General features: G+C 32.1%; 1 protein-coding gene across 1 annotated transcript in view; it reads left to right on the top strand.

Annotated features, from left to right (window-relative positions):
• Cnksr2 (connector enhancer of kinase suppressor of Ras 2) overlaps nucleotides 1-16,315 on the top strand; it is a 224,261-nt gene that overhangs the window by 90,243 nt on the left and 117,703 nt on the right. The window contains 2 exon segments of the mRNA XM_038316573.1: nucleotides 5,893-5,952; nucleotides 10,060-10,128. Coding sequence (XP_038172501.1) covers nucleotides 5,893-5,952; nucleotides 10,060-10,128 — 129 coding nt within the window.

The raw sequence follows: 16,315 nt of genomic DNA, 5'->3' as shown, positions 1-16,315 counted from the left end.
TGAATAAGCAACTGGGTAGTGCTACCACTAGGTTAATATTCATGAAGTGCATTGATATATTTTGATTATGTTGGTAGTTTGTTCAACTGGTTAAAAACATCTTAATTATAAGTTTAACTCAAAGGAGAGCTTTTTAAATATAACTGTAGAAAGCAATTATATAAAATTGATATGAATGAGAAAGGCACAGAGACACTAAGCAGAAACTGGCTGGTAAGCATTTACCACTTATTAAATGTTAATTTCATCCTATGGTGTTATAAACTTTCTCCCCATAGATAACGATATTCTGGAAAATAGAAATCTTGGAAGCAAACATATTCTTAATGATCTCTGAGGAAATTTTAACTTTTTATGTGCTTTTTTCACACACATGTATGTATTTGCATAGTTATGTTTGTAACTATTTTGGGGAGAAAGCCTTTATTAACCACCAGTGATATTTAGTTTGAAGCCATTCATGCATTCTATACAGTAACTTTTTTCCTGCTAGTTGACAAATTGATTCTGGGTGTCCATCGTTTCTAGGTTTATTGCTTGCTTGCTTGCTTGTTTGTTTTAGTTTGGATTTTTTGATTTTATAAGTGATTTCTTGAAAAGATGAAAATCAAGTATAGCATCCTGGTTACACAACATCATACTAAGTTATAAGTACTATATCTAAGTTTGATACAGTTTGTTTATAAGCTTATTTCTAATATTTATAGGTTTATGTGGAGAAACCTTTATGATTTAGAATTCTCATTACAGCATTTTCCCCTTTATCTAAAATTTACTTTCTGTGTCTTCAACTAACATCATTAACTGCAGTCCTAAAATATTAACTGGAAATTTAGGTAACAATTTAGATTGCATACTATTCTGAAAGGTGTGATTAAAATCTTATACCAACCCATCTAGGACATGAGTAATCCTTTTGTCCAGCTTAGCCTAACTATATATGATACCCACTCACTAACTACTTAATAGCTATTGAGGTTATTAAATTGACAGTCATAATACTGCAAGAGCTTGTACTCAGTCAACTCCTATTCAACTTACAAATAGCCCCAACGTTCATTTATGCTGCTAAGACACCATAAAATGATTCCTATAACCGGTAAACTGAAAATGCATGATACTTTGCGCATTATTTCAGCATATAATCATAATTGTGATATTATTAGTTATTTTATCTCATTTCATTTATAAATAAAAATTCACTATTATGGTTGTGTAAGAAAAACAGAACACACATATAGACATACTATGTTTGATATGATCCATACCCTCAGATATATCATAGAGTTTTTGAACATATGAATAGGTCACTTCTTCCTGAATGTCTGTGCTCCTTTTTGTACCTTTACCAAAGTAATTTTGTTTTTGAAGATAAAACACTCTCAAATATTTAATACTAAATACTTTCCCTTCTCCATCTCCTCTTTCAGTTATAGTCAATGAAAGACCTTAGCATAATGGGCGCAGTAGAAAATTAGGAACTAATACATTATATTAGTTTAGAATTTGTGAATCTGGATTAAAAATATTTACATAAAATATGAGAGCAGTCTTAGGGATGTGGGAGAATAAATTTAACTTCTGTAGCCTTGATTTTGTCACAGAGAAGACATAGGGGCAGGAGTAGACCATCTTTAGATGTTCTTTGAGTTTTATGACTCTGTGATTCTAATAGTAGTGTTTGAAGAAAAGCACCTATTTTTCCCTTTAATTGGCACTAAAATCACGGGGAACACTGAGCATGTGAAGTGAGCTAAAACTCACTTTATTGCTCATGAACTTTATGAACAATTTATTTTCTCTATTAACATACAGCCCTGGAGAAATTGTTTTAACGTGAGGTCGGTCTGTATCTTCTTTTTGGAATGGACATAAATTTAAAGTAGCAATAACCAAAAATTGAAATAGGTTGGAAAATGACTGTCAGAGAAAAGGAAAAAAATAAAAGTTAGGATAAGTATTAGAAGTACTTTCTGTTTGCCTTTTATTTTCCTCACAACCTATAGCGGAAGGATTAATTTTCTCATTGTGCAAGCAAGAACAGACCAAAAAATTTTACTGGTTGCCTTTCATTAAATAATAACCAGTAGAGGCGGGAGATAAATCTAAATAAAACGTATCTGGCAAATACTTTTTTTCATTATCTTATATCCAAATTTGGAATGGCTAAGGGGAGATAAAGGCAGCTTAAGAGGATAATCTTAAATTTGAGTTTGAATTTGCCTTAAAGAACCTCATTTTTAAAGGACAGTGAACAATACTTCAACTGAGTTGCTATTTCACAGGGAGAGAAAGAAAAACCTAAAATATTGAGTATTAATTGAAAGAATTAAGGATGAACTTTCTTATGAGTCTTATCAAGTTTGCTGAAGATTAGAGGCTTTACATGACTTATTTAAGATGCTTTTTAAAATGCAGTCACTTTTAAGTAACCTTCATAGGTCATGTTTAAAATAGAGCAGTTTGAGAATTTGACCAGCATTCAGTAGGTGCTTAACCATGTGATATGTCTAAAAGGCAAATACGGGGAGAGACTACAAACAAGTGTGCTTAGTTGTAATTAAGCCATGTGATTTGCCTTTAAAAAACAATGATTAGCAGAAAATTAAAAGATGTGGAAATGAGATCTATTAGGACATTTAAAAGCTGAATGATAGGTAAGAGATTATGAGTTGAATAGAGGGTAGGGGCCTCAAGGCATCATTCTGGAAGCATGGCTTCAGGCTTCTTCCTCTTGTGAGGTGCTTGAGCTACCTCCAAACTTGTAAAACTGCCTGATTGTACCATCTTGACTCTAAGGCTGCTCTGACTGCTACTGTGTAACTGGCATTTGGAGATGAAGTGAAACAAACATCATTTTAGCAAACTGAGCATGGGAAAGGGATCTGTTAAGTCAACTCCAGAATTAATTGTTTTTGCCCAAAAGGAAAAAAATAAGAAAGATGGTTTTAATGAAATATAAGGCCAGTATTCATTGTATTTCCAGAAAAACAATGTTATTTTAATATGTCCCCCTGCTATTTGGCGCTTTCTCAGAGAGAAGCAATAATGAGGTGTATTTTTGTGTACTCTTCATCATTGAAAAGATAATTAATTTCAAATTCATCCAAACAATTTGCGTCCTCTCTTTCTTTTGTTGATTTACTTTAGGGCATATTTTTTCTAATTGGTACTACTAAGGAGAGATTAAAGGATAAATAAATCTATTTTCCATTATTAAAAGCAGTTATGGCAAATGATTTATTGATTAGAAATAATACCTAAATAATCTTTATTCTTGTGCCATTTTAAAATCGTGCTTTCTAACCCTTGGTTCATGATTAGGAAATGATTTTAGAGTTGAACTCTATGTATATATCTATACCCAATCTTAATCAGGATCTCACTGTTCCAGACTGTCTTGGAACTCAATATGTAGACCAGGCTGACCTCTGTCTTCCCGATACTGGAACTGAAGGCTTGTACAACGATTCTCTTTATATAAATATTTACATTAATAATTTTCTAGTTTCTGCCATAATTAAACATAGATATTTATTCCTGAATCATAGATTATTCCCATAATTTTTTTCATCCCAGGATTTGGTTTTCTTTTCAGAATACTTTTATTAGTATACTAGATTTTCTTTGTGACCATAACCTTTCTAGTATCGTTTAAAACTCTTGTTAAATACCAGTAATCATAATCAATAAACCCAATATTGAACGATTTGTGGAAAGTAAAATAATCAACCTCTACTTATCATTATTGGAGAAAATGACTTTGAAATACATTTGTAAACTATCCAGTGTCAAACCTAGATACACTTTCCAACTACATTATGCATACAACATATGTGCTAAGGTTACTTTTAGACCTTTAGACTGGATTTCAACAGCCTGGAGTGTAGTTCAATAGTAGAAAGTTTTTCTATCATGAGTGAGGCCTGTGGCTTAGTCCCTGGGACCACCAAAAATTAATATAGATTAATTAATGATTTTCTACTTTAATTTTTAAAATACCCGAGCATTATGGTTTACTAAGAAAAGTGCATTAACTCTGCTTGAAATAACTCCAAAAGTTTGAGGTTCGGTGATTGAGAGTGTATCTGGATTCAGATGTGACACCCGACTTTACCACCTTAGACTTACTCTCCAGGCAATCTGCGCCTAGTTTTCTTAACTCTAAAACAGTGTCAATCGAAGTACAAAGTACACCACAAAGACTTATGTAAAATAAATGTAAGATACTTAAAACAGGCCCAGGCACATTGTAATAGCTACTAGTGATGATGGAAATAGGTCGGTGGATAGATGGATGGGTGGATGGATGTCTAGATGATAGAAAGATAGGTAGATAGATAGATAGATAGATAGATAGATAGATAGATAGATAGATAGATAGATAGATAGATGATAGATAGATAGATAGATAGATAGATAGATAGATAGATAGATAGATAGATAGATAATTATGGATGAGGATTGTGTTCTAGTTTAAATAATGTTTTTTATTTTGCTGCCATTTCCCACTTTATTTACTCACAACGTTTTAATGGAAAACTTTAAAAGAAAGTGTAGTATTTACCTCTTACAAATACTATTTAAGATCTTTTATTGATTTGATAATATCTTTTAAATAACTAGAGTAGAAGTTTCAGTGCCAATCATTCTCTTCTAAGATTTTAATATTATAATATTTGCTTTCCAAGAAATAATGGGATATATATTAACTCAAAAGTGTATATGTCATACACCCTCACCAGCATCAGGTTAAATATTACGATATTATTATAGCCAAAACTCAATAGCCAATTTATCGGTTAATTTCCATGTATACTTCTACTTGAACTATTATTTACTATTCTATTAAACTGTGAACTTCCATTTAAGAAACTAGAGTTTACTGACAAACAGTCTTCTTTTAAAATTACATTCATTTCCTTTCCCATTTAGAGCTCCAGGCTCACCAATTTTGTAGAACTATTATGCTTTTTATATATGACACTTTGAAATGACTTTTTAGAATAAAAGAACTACCAGTCATCTCTTGGTCCTTCCGTACAGTTAACTATTCTGCTTCATTTTTCTTTTTCTTCCTTTCACTGAAATCACAGGTGTATTTAGGTTTCTAGGTATACATTAAATGTAAAATTATGAGAAAATAATATTATAGAAATTGATTTCATTACATAAATCTTAAGTGTATACTTTTCTGCAAATGGTTAATTTTTTTTTTTTGAGACAGGGTTTCTCTATAGCTTTGGACCCTGTCCAAGCCTGTCCTGGAACTAGCTTTTGTAGACCAAGCTGGCCTCGAACTCACAGAGATCCACCTGCCTCTCCCTCCAGAATGCTGGGATTAAAGGCATGTACCACCTCTGGCTAGTAGTTGATTATTGTTAAATTGCTTGTATATCAGATATATGAAGCTTGTATGTCATAAAAATATAAAATACTTCAAAATAAAATACAGAATGCTACAATTTAACAAAACAAAATTTATATAAGTAAGACTTTATTGATGTTTTACCTCCAGTTAATTACAGGTAGAATATCTCTTTTGATGTCTACCTTTAATTGTAAAATTATAACAAGTATAATAGGCCAATAATGTATATACAAAAAAATGAATTTTTTATTTTAATCTTTATTTTCCACAGGTTGTATAGTATGGATTTTAAAAGAATCAACTATGTTCAGGGCATTGAAATACCATGGTAAATTTCGTGTCTGTAAAGCAGTTTAACTTAAGAAGTAGTTACTTTAAACATCCTTAGAAAGTAGAACATTCACATGGTAATTTCTTACCAATTTTAAGGCAGCAATGTTCACTTGTGAATAAAATTACATTATATTATATTTGAAAATATGTCTGTTGCTTCACTTTTTCTGATTCTGTCTTTTTCTTAGGGTATGTATATTAAATCCACATATGATGGCCTCCATGTAATTACTGGAACCACAGAAAATGTAAGTATTAAAACATTCCCAGTTTGAGTATTTACGTGTTTCACGTGATTGAGGTTAAATGTTGGTTCCAAGAACACATCTAAGAATGCTTACTAAATTAATAGATTCTGAATGCATTGGAATTCCACTCATTTTATTTACTCTAGAATAGTGGCTTAGAGAAATTCTGATGCTTTCCTTTTTAAGCCAGAGAATTATCGTTAAGTACTTTCTGGCTCATGACAGGTTATTGTGACAACTAAAATAATCTACTTCCATCATCAATTAGTTGAGTTATCTTAAGAAACTTAAGTGATGTGAGAAACGTGTCACCAGTCAGGCTGTTGGATACTTGCAGCATAATTCAGCTTAATGAAATAGAGGTGTAGCTGAATGGTTTTAACAGTGAGATTGGTCCATTAGTCTACTTTGAGAGCTTGCTAGAAATTTAAATCCAAAGGTTCTATCACAGACCCAGAATCCTAGGAACATCCTTTCCTTATGAAAAGATTCTAACAGGTGTTCTGACTATAAATTGGAAAAGATGATCGTAACATACTAGGTTGTAAAACTCAAATAAGCAAGGATAATGGCACACAGAAGTGTATGGCTATGCTCTAAAAAGAGAAATATAAATGCATTAAATCAATCACTAACATGATTAGCATAATAGAAATTGAATAATAAAAAGACATTAATTAGCCCATATTTCTCTTTTCTTTCATAAACAGGTTAGAAACTTTAATTTTGTTCTTATTTTCTTTTAGAGATTCAGACAAATTGAATGTTTATGCTGTGTTTCTTTAAAGAATACTGTGGTGGAATTAAGTTAATTTCAGTTATCATTTATCTCTGTTTTATCAATATTTTCTTCTTTGAAATCACCATTTTCTGTAGTTAATTCGTCTATTAGCTCTAATATTATTGATTTAACTTCCTTTCTTGGTTTCTTGTTGAAAGTGAAACATCAATGAAAATCAGTAAAATGTGCGTTGTGAATTATTTCATAGTTTGAACTTGAGTAGGACGTTAAGCACTACACGTTTACCATCCTTCTCTAATTTCCTGTGTGCTCATTAGATCATTCCTGCACTCCCTGCTCATTTAACAAGCCCACTGCATCTGTGCTGTGATCCAGGAAAGGCACTGAGCATTGGAAGGATATATATGATAAACTAGTTTGGTTTTCCTTGAGAAGTACAAAGTATGTAGGGTTCAACTATGTGAGCAAGTGTTACTATTTACTTGATACATGAAGGAAAAATGTAATAAATATTGTCAAGTAAACCAGAGAGGAAATCACAGAAAAGGTGCTTTTGTACTGTGCCATGAAGAACTGGTAGGAATGGACCCCCCTTCGTTATCTGACGTTTCTGAAAGTGGCAGCTGAGTGCTGTGCTTCAGACACTTGACTTACTCGCTGCAAGTTGGTAAATGGCTAAATGATAAAAGGAGCGTTTGAATCTGGTGTAGTTCATATAGCAATCACATATTCATAGTTCATCCTTTGATTCTTCTTTTCTCTTGATAATATTTGATTCTTTTGTTACCTATATAATTTGTAATTCAAAAGTCTAGTTCTATGTTTAGTCTTAGTAAAGCTGGTCACGAAAGTGGGTAAGTTATATTTTTCTTTGCTGTGCCCTCTTATAAAAAAATAAAGATTAGTTTTGAGCCAATGGCACAAGCAACTGGAACTGTGATTTCTAATCCGTTCAGAGCTGTTACATGGCTCTGGTCTGGTTGCTAATATTGCCACGACCTAAAGATATTTTCAGATCACTGATATTTTTTAGAATAGTATTCATATCTCAGATTAACCTACCTCCATAACAGTATTTCTAATTCATTCAATAATATACTTTTTAAAATATAATCTTGAATTTTAGCCTATGGCAAATTTTTGTAGGCTAAAACTTTTGTTCCAGTGGGGTAATATAGTATGAAGTCTTTTATGTTTCCAAATAATTAAAAATTGGAAATGAATTTTTGAAAAGTAGCTGGCCTGAGGACATGGCTAAGTTTGTGCTAGAGTACAAACACAAGGACCTGAATTTGGATCTCCAGTACCCTCCTAGGCAGAAATCACAGAGAGGCTCTGTCACACCAGAGCTGGGGAGCAGACAGGTAGATCTCTGGGGCTTGCTGACCAGTCAGTATAACTAATCCATGAGCTCTAGTTCACTTGGAGAAGCTGTCTCAAAAAGTAAGGGGGTGGAGTCACCAAGATGACTCCGCAGGTAAAGGTGTTTGCTGCTGGACCTGACAACCTGAGTTGGAGCCCTAGAACCAATGCAGTAAATAAAGAGACCTGACACTTACGGTTTTCTGCTGAATTCCACAGCCATGGCATGGCCTGTGGATGCCCTCCCTCTCCCCTACTACACACATACTAAATAAATGCAAAATAAAAGTTTTAAAGGGCGTGTAAAATGGATCAGTGGGTAAAGGCACTTGGTATACAGCACGATAATCAGTTTTCTGTCCCTGGAAGCTACATAGCAGAAGGAAATAAGTGACTCCCCAAATGTGATCTCTGATTGCTACACTGCCCCCAAGACACGTGCTGGCCTCACACAAGTGAAATAAATAAATATATTTTAAGAAGAAAGAATAAGGTGCTGAAGCAATTTGACATCAACTACCTGAAGTCCACCTGTGGCCTAGATGCACACACATCCAAACAAACACAAACATAAAATAAAAACACAGAATAACCCAAAATGACTTTTAAAGAACATTCCATTCCTGGGACTCAAAAGTAGTGTTTTATTCTCTGGATTCTGTCACCATATTATTATTCTTTTCTGTTTTTAATACATACTACTGAGTAATATCAGAGTACAAGCAAATAATTTTAATAGATTAACATGTCTTATTATTCTATATAGACAGTACACAAGGGTGTATTGCCATATAAAGATTTCTGAATTGTTAATAGGTAGTAACTAGAAAATAAGACTATAAAATCTATTTATAAGACCTGGAGAAAAAAAAATTCTATCACAGATCTCATTTAGTTTCTTTTATACATCTTAATACTTACAAATACTAAATTGCTATGTTGGTTTTATTTTTGCTTTTAATTTCATATTAAGGAAATAAAGTATTGAAATTATGTATTATAGACATGTTGATATTTTGTTTTATTTAGTGTAGTTTGCCAACCAGTCGTATTATAGTATATGAAACATAGAACAGCATGCTCTTGTAATTAGACACTTGGAGAGAATGTTACATAATACAGTCTTGACCTAAGTGCTACTTGTGTTTGAATTTTCTGTTCTGTATTATTTAGAGTTGATTTTATTAATAGTGAAATAAATTAGCAAATTAATTATCTGACTTCAAAGTTTAATGATAATATGCATATACTTGAAAATAATGATTTGTTTACATCACTGAGGTTTGTTTATATTAAATGGGAAGGGCACAAGTAAAACTCAGAATATTGTGAAATATACATATATATTTTTTGCATTTTTTACTGAAAATATTTTTTCACACAGTATATTCTGATCACCGTTTCCCTCCCTCATCTCCTCTCATATTCTCCCCATGTCCCCACGCTTCCAACTCCACACCTTCTGTTTCTCTCTTAGTGCTTTTTATTACTTCTATATTTTTTAATTTGCCTGTTTGAAATATATTTTCAATCAAGTTGCCTAGTAGTGTTTAGCAGGGTTTTATAGATTAAGGTTGCCAAGCTTAGTAGCAATGATTATTGTCCTTTAATGCTTTCAAAAAAGATGTTATTGTTTTCCAATATAAATAATCTCTTTATGACTTTTTTTTCAAGACAGGGTTTCTCTGTAGCTTTGGAGCCTGTCCTGGAACTAGCTCTTGTAGACCAGGCTGGCCTTGAAATCACAGAGATCCGCCTGCCTCTGACTTTTCAAGTGCTGGGATTAAAGGCGTGCGCCACCACCGCCCAGCTGAATTTCATTTATTTTGTCAGAATGCAAACTGTATGTTAGCTATCAATAAACACATTGTGTATAATAATTACTTAAAAGTTATGATTTTATTTTTAAATCTAATTAAAGAGGTGGATTGTTGTGATGTTCCCAGAGAAAGAAAAAAAAGCTGATAAACCTTGTCTTATCATTTCTTTTATGTTAAATTCAGTCACCTGCAGATCGATGCAAGAAAATCCACGCTGGTGATGAAGTGATTCAAGTTAATCATCAGACTGTGGTATGTATAACTACCTTAAGAGTCAGTGGGAGAAACTAAAGATTTGTGAAAGCTTTAAAATGATACCAGTGAAATTAAAGGCCAGTAAGAACTTTAAGAAACATAACTGACTAATTACTCTTCCAAATTGTTTTATAGAATGTAAGACATGGATTTTTGAAATAGTGTGGAATAAATAATGAGGAAATGAGGAAATAGTGTGGTTATAAATTTGACATTTTCTGGTATAACTTAAAATGTTTTCATTTTTATAAATTTGTGAATTAGCTACTAGATAAAGTTAATGGTTATATATGCATTTATTTATCTGTTGTAACATTGACTTATTCATTAATATGTAGAGAATTTGGTCATAATTTAAATGCACATTTTAATAAAAATTATAATCCTCAGTAGCTGATTTGGCTCTTAGTTTTCCAAGAGTAACTATAGTTTTAGTTCTAAAAATAATATGCTAAATTAAATAAGTTCACAAAGCTTTCTTGCTTGATGAGGCTCACCGATCTGTTCAGAGAAATGAATGGCATTTAATGCCTATCTTAGATGTGATAGATTTTCAAAGATGTAGAAATAAATAGTATTGATTGCTGTTTATTTTTATGCCTCAAATGGTGCACTTTATTCACCCTCTTTGGCAAACATTAGGTCTGTTGCCAAAATTTGAAAATAAAATATTCTTAGATTATCATTTTAATAATCCTTTTTTAAAATATGGGAATTTAAGACATAAATATCCTGCATATAGTTTAGTAACGTTAGAGTGGGTAATTCTTTCTTGTTCATACCACTGAGCTAAATTTGTTTTTACGTGCCCTAAAGAAAGAAGAAAATTTGGGAAGACTGTTTTTTCTTGAGGGAAGTTTAGAACAGCTCCAAATGATAATGAAAGTTAAAAATGTTTCTCAGTGAGTTCATTGTCTACCTGATATAAAAGTGGATAGACTCTTTTAAAAATGTGATGCATTAGTGTGCGGCTGGTACTGAACAACAAAGTGCTAGGAATGCACAAAGGCTTTCTCCCCTATGACATCATTTTCTCAGTAGAGAAAAAGTCCTGATGACATCATTTTCTCATAAGAAAAATAATTCTTTCCAGTTGTCCTTTTGGAAATTTCTGGACTCATAGTGTGAGAATTTGGGCAAGGGGATAAAGCAACCAACTATTCCAGTACATCAGTAGTTTTTCCTTCTGTTCTGTTCATATTGTTTCCTTCTCTGCAAGAGATTTTAACATGTAGACCCCATTGCATATTTTTGACATGAGTTTCTACTTGATCAAATTAAAGTTGGAAGTTAGTCTCTAGTGCAAAGGAAGATTGTTTAAAGAGTACTCTTTATGGAACAGATCTGACATTCATGAAATAAATATCAAAGTCTAAAAGTTTATAGATGAACTAATAAAATCTGCACGAATTGGTGACATTTAAATGCTGAGAATGTGCATACACATTTTCATCACTGGAATAATTTAAAATTTTTGAAAACTGTATAAAATAAGGATTGGGGAAACTTAGTTCTGGTTTTTGCTCTGAATTGTAATTATGGCTTAAAGTGGCTAATATTACTAGAGTAGCTTACCTTTTCTAGAAACATTAACTGTAAATGAAATTTTAATATGTAACTGTAAACACAAATGTCATGTCACAGTAGTTTTCTGTAGTTTTAAAATCTTACTACTGCAGGTAGTATTGTACAATATAAAAATCTCATTTTCTTTATACAAATTTCATTGAAAACTATTTTAAATATTCCCATGAGGGTCAATGAAAGATGAATTAATAACAGGAAGTTTTGAATGCCATTGTTTTATTTTTATTTGTTTATTTTTGGTTTTTCGAGACAGGGTTTCTCTGTTTATTTTTGGAACCTGTTTTGGAACTCATTCTTTAGACCAGGCTGGCCTCAAACTCACAGAGATCCACATGCCTTTGCCTCCCAAGTGATGAGATTAAGCGCCACCACTGTCTGGCCCAAATGCCATTGTTTTAAATGGCTGATATGGTTCATATACTCAATAGCAATTGACTTTCTTACTTGTCTTACCTCTTACCTCTTCATGTCCAATAGATAATGTATTATTCTCCTATGTTTATATATATAGCATATATATATATATATTTACTTGAACAAAACTAGAAGTTACATGTCCATTTTCATGTTGCTATATTCTCCATTATAAGCTTCTAAACTTTCACATCAACATACTTCGTGGACTGAGAAACTGGCTGCCAGATAGGAAGAAGAAAAAAATCATGAACATCCAAGCAAGCAGAATGCTTCCTATTCATGTCTTCCTGCCAGTGAAGATCAACTTCTCAGAGGCTGCTGAAAACAACCGATTCATTCTCTCTCTCTCTCTCTCTCTCTCTCTCTCTCTCTCTTCTCTCTTCTCTCTTCTCTCTTCTCTCCATCTTTCTCTCCCTCTCTCCCTTTCTCTCCCTCTCTCCCTTTCCTCCCCCTCCCTCTCTCTCCCTACCTCGCCCCCTCCTCTCTCTCTCTCCTTCCTCCTCCACTTTCTACCACCTGGCATAATTTGAACCAGCAACTCTGCCCTCATGATGAGTTTTAAACATGTTTTGGTACTGATGAAACTGTAGTAATTAAAAAAACTCATAACGAATCTGCTAAATTACAGGTTAATTTGTGTGTGTGTGTGAGAAAGTGTTCTAAGTATTTTATCCATACTAAAAGCAGACACTTTCTTCTTAGGCATATTATTTCAAAGAAGGGCATATGTATGGTGATTGAGTATGGCTTTTGGAAAAGTTTCCTCTATTTTGTGATAACATTAAAACATATCCATTGTGATTGTGAAAAGTTTTCTAGCACTTCTTGAATATTTTGATAAACATGGTCAAATAGATTTGGTTATAAAAGCTACCTAAACAGATTAACCAGGTTGAGATGTAAAGAAGATAGACTGCACAAGTAGTGTTGTTGATCACTGATTACTGAGAGATGGAAGATAAGCATTATATGGTAGTGTCTTTTTTACGTTCAAGATGGTGAATATCACTGGGTAAGACTTGAAGTCATAGTGAAAAGGGAGGGAAGAGAACAGTCTGAAGGACTATTGGCTTAACTTGGGAATTTCATTCTAATTCTGGCTGGACCTCTCTGATTCTCAACATAGCTTCTCATTTCTGACTCTGTTCAAGCCTAAAATAGGAGATCGTTGTTGAAAGGGGGAGAGGTCAACATAATCAGAATATATTAGTGTTCATCTCCCTTTTGTCCCTTTTAGCTCTAACCCTTTTCCTGGATATCATTTAGTGCCATGTATATCATATTCTGTTTAAATATATTTTCCCCCCAGTTTTCTAAATAAATTTTGTCCTATAGTTTTGGCTTTCCTTCCTAAGTCTTTTCCTCTCCCTTCACTATGTGCATTTCTGCTCACTTAACTATTTTTCCTCTATTCGTGCCTTGTTCAAATATCATTATTCTTCCCTATTCTATTCTCCCTTTTCAAGGGAAAAGTTATTTATCTTATAATCCCTTAAACTCAAAATATTGAAAACTGAGACCTCAAATAGCAGTGTTTCTGGTATTTCCCATATATTATTCATATAGTCACAAGATGTTACTAGACTATAGAAATTAATTATATTGGCAAGATGTTTAACATATTAATGAGTAAATGGTTCTTATAATAACCTACAAGAACAATATTGGGGTTCTCCAGAATTGGTATTCTGAAACAGAGCGCATGAAATAGTATCTTTTAGAAGGGGAAACTATAAGACATTGAAATTAAACAATGTATCACACATTTCAGTTACTCATAATAATGCCTATTGTCTTATATAGTAGTTTATGGGATATTAGGTTTTATGTTATTTTAAATTGAACATCTTCATTAAATTATGTTCAAACTGGTTTTAATGTATCACTTATTTGGCATAAATTGTATTATTTATTTTGCATAATCAACTCATTACTTTACCATCTACCATAATATTTCATTGTCTTTCTGTTATCAAACTAGAATTCATTCTATTAAATTCTTCTATAAAATAAATTAGTTATGTTATACCTTAATAAAAGTAACTTCCTGTCGACCAATTTCCTTTCTTTCCAGACCTCTATGTCTTGATTTGTTACTTTCTTATTTACACAGTTCAAAGTAGCTTCACTGTAAAGAGTGTAATTGGTTTCTTTGGTCACTGTAACTCATTTTATTATCATTTAATAGGCATAAAAGGCATTTATACCTTTTAAATGCCTAGGTGCAGTTAAATATAATCTAGTTTTTAAATGAATTTTTAAATGACAACTTGCAATTGATAGTTTTGTATGCTTAAGATTTATCTATTGCCAGATAGTCTTCTAGGTTTTTAGTTCAAATGTGTATTTTATTTGCAAATTGGTGTAAGTAACCTCCGTCCTTTCCTACCTTTGAGAAAAAATCAAGACTCTGTCAAATTAACCTCATCTACTCCTTCCTATGAGAAATAGGTGTAGACAATTACTAAATAGCACTAAAGTTTCTGGTAAAATTATTACATGTAAGAATAATACTGGAGAATACCATGTCATAGAAAATTTGATAGACAATAACATTAATTGTAATCAGTATATTATCCCTTGTATTCAGCATCATTAATAAAATTCTGATTAGCATTGGAGATAAAATTTTATATATTGTTATCCATCGTTTCTTATTTACTTTTTCTTTCATACTGTCCTGTTCTAAATTTTATTATCTTCATAGTAAGAAGGAAGAGGTTTTTGAAATTAGAATATATGGTGTGTACAGTTTACTGTACCCACTGAAAGCTGCTATTGAGTTAGCATTTTTGTGTTGGTTGTCAGAATTTTGATAAAATGGGTTTTAAAGACAATCTCTAAAATGTGGAAATCTTAAACTAAAACCTTTTATTAATAAATATTTAGAATGATATCTAGTTAACTATACATGTGGTTTATCTTGTATTGTAATATGAACATATTGCAATATTTAGCAATATTTTTATAGCCATAACTTTGTTGAAGTGTCTGCTTATAAATGGCATCTTAAAAATTATTCAAAGCAGCTATTCATTTTTATGTCTGTTACTTTTTTAATACTAAGGTTTGAATTGCTTTTTGTGACTTAGGCTCCAATATTGAATTAACCTGATATTTTTCGAAATATGGATATTTTTTCAGAATCAATAAATGAGAAATTAGATTTTAATATAATGAGCTATTAATTCATTCCATAACATTGGTAACTTGGAACATTTTCTTTTTTCTTATTTTAAATAGATATATTTCCAGTGTATTTGAAGACAAGAACTGAACTATAGGAAGGACTGGCTGAAACAATAATTTCAAATACATGTACACACAATACATTTGTGAATTTTTAACTCACAAAGATATTTTTATAAAATTTATTTTAAATTCTGTATTATTGTGATCTTTTTAAAATATGCAAGTGCTTTTTAAAGGACTAATGTTCTATATTAAATGATCAGAGGGTTGTCCCACATTTTTGCCTTGTGCTATGATGTGATTGCCTTCTTCTTTTTTCCCTAGCAATACCTTTCAGAAGAAATTAATTTTATAATTTGGAGAAATCAAAGGATATCATGAATAGTGCTGAACTGAAAATAAATTGGCTATGATTTAGTTTTTATTGATTATATGAATGAGTACTATGGAGCCTCCAAAATAAACTTTTGACCTTAAGAGACTACATTACCAAATGCCATATTGACATGGGAAAAGGAAATGACAGCTATGTGTACAAGATACTGACCTATGCCCACAGCTTTGGAATCATCTTACCAATGCAGAGATGGTAGTGACACAGAGGGTACACCTTATATAAGTGGCTGTTTACAGAAATAGGAATGCCTGCATGATTCATTAAAGGGAAAAACCATTATGATGGCTGTTTCTTCCTGTAGATTCCAGATGGGGTAATCAAGATGCAAGCCTCAGAACTTCTGGATGACTGATGAATGGACTCTAAGGGGGAAATGTAATTCCTGCGATTGCTGAAATTGCCTTGCTTTATTTCCTCCCTCTAACTATCTTGGCAATAAGAAATTGTTTTTGCTTAGAAATTTGCCTTTTAATTACTTAACATTCAGATCTAGACACCCATTGTATATATACACATATCTTATATACAACACTTTAAAATTTATGTGAAAATATTAAATATTGAAGATATATACATTCAAATGATGAATTA

This window comes from Arvicola amphibius, chromosome X (assembly GCF_903992535.2).
Source record: "Arvicola amphibius chromosome X, mArvAmp1.2, whole genome shotgun sequence".
NCBI classification, from domain to species: Eukaryota; Metazoa; Chordata; class Mammalia; order Rodentia; family Cricetidae; genus Arvicola; species Arvicola amphibius.
Note: the sequence above shows the minus strand (reverse complement) of the source record. Positions and strands in the feature narration are given on the sequence as shown.